Source organism: Galeopterus variegatus, unplaced genomic scaffold, assembly GCF_000696425.1.
Source record: "Galeopterus variegatus unplaced genomic scaffold, G_variegatus-3.0.2 Scaffold3185, whole genome shotgun sequence".
Classification (NCBI taxonomy): Eukaryota; Metazoa; Chordata; class Mammalia; order Dermoptera; family Cynocephalidae; genus Galeopterus; species Galeopterus variegatus.
Window position 1 is genome coordinate 197264 of NW_007729296.1, and position 4195 is coordinate 201458.

At 41.7% G+C, this 4195-nt stretch overlaps 1 protein-coding gene across 1 annotated transcript in view; it reads left to right on the top strand.

Annotated features, from left to right (window-relative positions):
* ZNF516 (zinc finger protein 516) overlaps nt 1-2884 on the top strand; it is a 67504-nt gene extending 64620 nt beyond the window's left edge. The window contains exon 4 of the mRNA XM_008584240.1: nt 2324-2884. Within this exon, the coding sequence (XP_008582462.1) occupies nt 2324-2340 (17 nt within the window). The 3' untranslated portion in view covers nt 2341-2884. The remainder of the gene's footprint in view (nt 1-2323) is intronic.
* Nucleotides 2885-4195: the final 1311 nt, after the last annotated feature.

A 4195-nucleotide genomic window follows, 5' to 3' on the forward strand; every position in this document is an offset into this window, starting at 1 on the left:
ACAGAGCGGCGGATCCCACGTACAGAGCGGCCGCTCACTGGCTGAGCGAGGGGCAGGAGCAACACTGAGGGTTGCGATCCCGTGGCCGGTCCCGGTCCGGTACGGGCGCGACACTGAGCGTTGCGATCCGTTGCCGGTCACGAAAAAAGACAAAAAAGGAAAGGAAAAAAAAAAAAAGTTCATGGAAAGATTCACATTATCTTTCAGTTCTGTTTTCCTACAAACTTTTTGAAGTTCCCTCATATACGTTCCATTGGCTTATAAAGAAAAAAGGGAAAAAAGTAGACCTCATAAAGTTCCAGAAGTCAGTATCCATCCCTGGAACACTGAAATGCCTTTAAAAAGTAGTATTTCTTTTGGCATTACTGAAAAGCTCACAGTTCACAGCTGTGAAAAAGGAAAGCCAGATTTTCTAAAAGCTTCTCCTTTTCTGATCACTCTTCCTTGTGGAAAAAACAACTTCCAGGTGCTCAGAATTTTACAAAGTGTCCACTTAAGTATTTGCCTGGCTCCTTTCTTCCATTTTTCATTTATTTCTTAAAACCCCATAGGGCTGCTGTATTGGGTAATAAAATGGTGGCCCCAATGAATCAATACTTTATGATGACTCTTAAAAAATGAGGTATTTGAACACATCCCTTCAATTATAAAGAGAAAATAGCTATCTGTGCATCTGGATTTATGAATGCAATTTAACAGCCTAGTTGTTCGTTTTACCCAGACTTTGCAGTCCTTCTAAAATAAATATTTTTAAAACTTTCTAAGCCCTGCAGTTTAAAATGTCAGCCCTTTATGGAGAGAAGGCTGTATTCCTGTCCCCTCTGCAGTGGTCCCTGCTGCTCTTCATCCATCCTTTTTACTCTGCCCAATGCAAGTGTGTGTGTTCTGGTCCAAAGGAAGAGACACCCAGGTGGATGTACCCTGGGGGATGTAGTCTGTAAAAAAATCTAGAACACACAACACAAGTGCTCATACACATTTTTTGCCCACTTCATAGAATCACTGGCATGTCTGTTTGCTTCATACAGTTACTTCCTGGAGACATTCAAGGCTAAAGACCCAGCAGCTAACAATGACCCCATTTTTCTCCTGGTAAACACAAAGGCCGTTTTCCCTCTTGAATGTATCTGGTTCTGAGTCAGCCCTGTAGGTGAACACCTCCCATCAGAACCTCAGAGATCTTGCCATGGTGTGATGTCGCTGTGCAAAAATGTAAAACATCTTTCTCCGTTTACTGCAGGAAATTTGCCATCTACTTAAGGAAGTTTTATCACATCTCTCATTCAGTTACTGTTTCCTACATTTCAAATAAACGGCTGTCTACAGAGTGCGCCCACCCCCCTAGCCCCTCATAAAATTTTGTTGAATGTCTTTCTGACTTCCACTGCATGTGGACTGGTAGATGTGATAAATGCAGGGACGCTTTAAATAGGAGTTTTCTGAAACTATTGACTAAAGAGAAGCACTTAATTCATTATGTCAACCAGACCTTCCCCCTCCCCCCCTTATTCCTAGGGTTCCCATAGGCATAGCTAGAAACCAGTTAGGGTTTTACCAGTGCTGCAGTTTATGTACACATGTTAATTTCAAGTGGTCGGTTTCACTTCATCAAGATTTTAGCTGAAGGTTAATGCAGTTAAGTAAGATTAATCTTGCCATGTTGTTTCCGTCCTCAGATTGCAAGCATCATTGTTCAACTGCGATGCTTCAAATGTCATTTGAGAGCATTCTCTAAAAGCTGCAGGCTCACATTTATTCTCATTTTTATCTTGCAGTTCACTTGACTTTAGAATACCCCTTCTGTTTTTTCAACATGGTAATTATTTATGGAAATTGGTGAAAGCTCTCTCAGGTCCTGACAGACCTGTGTGAGAGCTGTGCTTTGCTTTTTGTTTGTATGGCCCCAAATTCAGCCTTGTTTTGGAACTATCATTCACTTGTAAATCTGCTTTGCTTTTTTCAAATCCTCCCCTAATCCCGTCTTGCCATCTTTTAACCTTTTCTCCAGAGCTGACTCAGAAACTATTATTTGCCATTCTAGTATGGGAAACAGAGAACTCTAATGATCCTTTCCGAATCATTAGAAATGATTTTTTTTTAAAGCTGCCTCTTTGTAAGACAACAAGGCAAATTTAAAATATTTTCATGTTTGTATAAAGTGAGTTACAGCTCCTGTCAGGGGTCTTTGCCTGCCTGGCTAGTTTGCTTTGTGAAGGTCACTATTTGTGTTCTTGGGTGTTGATGAGAAAATTAACAGGAAAAATGCACTTAGAAAGCAGAAAGCAGAAATGAGCTTTTCTCTTGTTTTCTTTTTCTCACCCAGGGGAGAGACCATTCTAACACAGGTACCGTCCAGACAGTGCCTCTCAGAAAGGGAACCTAAAGGCATGTTTCCAGCGCATCCTGGCTACCCCGTAACGGCCATCAGCAGTCCCTTCCCAATGTTCCAGCAGCCTCCCAACAGCGACTACGGCCACCTGGTGGAAGAGCAGCTGGAGAACTCCCAACCAGACACCTCAAATCCTGGAGCCGCTGTGCTGGAGTGGATACATGGGAGATGCCTCTCCTTGTTAAGCATTGAAAAATAAATTAAGATGCTATGCTCTAGAATTACATGTAGATATTATATATGCATATATGTGCTCATCGACCATAGTCCCATATTTTCTTATAATAAACAGTGGTACCGGCAGGCACAGTAGGAGCACAAGGCATCTGTATTATTCAAGACAAGTTTGAGACACTGGAAAAAGAGATACTTCTTGTGTGTGTTGGACAGAGCGGAGCAGCTGAGCACTGTAATAGGCCTCTGCATGCTCAGAAGGACTGTCGTGGTGATGTCGGAACAGACGGTGGATTTGAGGTTGATAAAGTATTAATACTACTGCCTCTCCTCGTCTTAGTGGGTATTTAAAATAGCAAGTAAAAGAGAGGAAGGAGGTGGCGTCCAGGTGCTGTGGCAATGGGGCTTGGTGGAGCGGGGGCCGAGGGATGGTCCTGATTGTTCAGCGGTTCCATCGCATTACCCGCCTGGGCCGTTTGCATTTCCCATGTGTTTGTTCTGTACCTTCCACCATTCGTACTCAGTGAATCCGGCAAAGGACACATGTCCGTGGGAATGCGTATATCCTGCTTTGGAAAAGAGAGCTAGTTGAACACTAAGAAAAGCAGCCTTCTTTGTTTATTCTCAGGACCTTTTTGTAACAGGGCTACATTCTGCAAACTGCTCACAAAAGAAGACTACACGTCTTAACAAGTTATTTAGCCACTGAATCCTCCCAATTTGGACCTGTTTGAGTAATGGCAGAGGAATCTCTGAGCAGATTTGAGGGCCCTAGATCACTAGGGTACTGATGCTCTGGAACCTTCTGCTCTCCCCCCTCCCCCACCTCATTATCCCCTGCACCACCCAGCAAGGTGGTGTCTTTTTTCCGTGGGCCTGGTGACCTCCACAGGACAAGTGGCTTCGTCCACACAGGTTGGGGGCCACCAGACCCCTGTGTGGAGGGCGGCTTTCTATACCTCTTCCTCAGAAATGCAAATCCAAGTTTTTGTGGTGGGGGTTAAGGCCCATACAAAGGATCTTAAACCATGCAGTGTACGTGACTAAAATTGTATTCCACAGATATAAATGTTTTCTTTTCCTACTGCCGTGACACTATGTGTGATGGTAATACTTCTGAGAGTTTCAGATTTTTGCACATATGATTTTATGCATTATCAAAAGTTACTGCTGCCTTGAATGAAAATGTTCTGTGAAACTTTTTGCAAAAGCTTTACTAGGTTTTTTTTTAATTGTGAAATTTTGTAAAGGCAGGAAATGGATTAAAATGAGCATGCTAAATATATTTTTCAAGAAAGCAATAATTTTACATGTACAGAAATTATCCTAACCTTTAATACTGGTGAGAGCGACAGTTTACTTAATACAGTAATGGATAAGTGCAGTTTTTGTAGAAAATGGGCTTCTGATACAAAGACTTGTTTAAAACACACACAAACCCTAAAGTGTGGTTTTCCTGTTCTAATGATTTGTGGAATTATTATTATTTTATTATTATTATTATTGTTATTGTTATTGGTTAATGTTTGGTTCTGGATTCTACTTGTTACTGAGTTTAAATTACTTGACGTTTCAAGTTACTTGCAACACTTATGCAGTGTAACTGGCTAGCTTTTATATATATATATATAT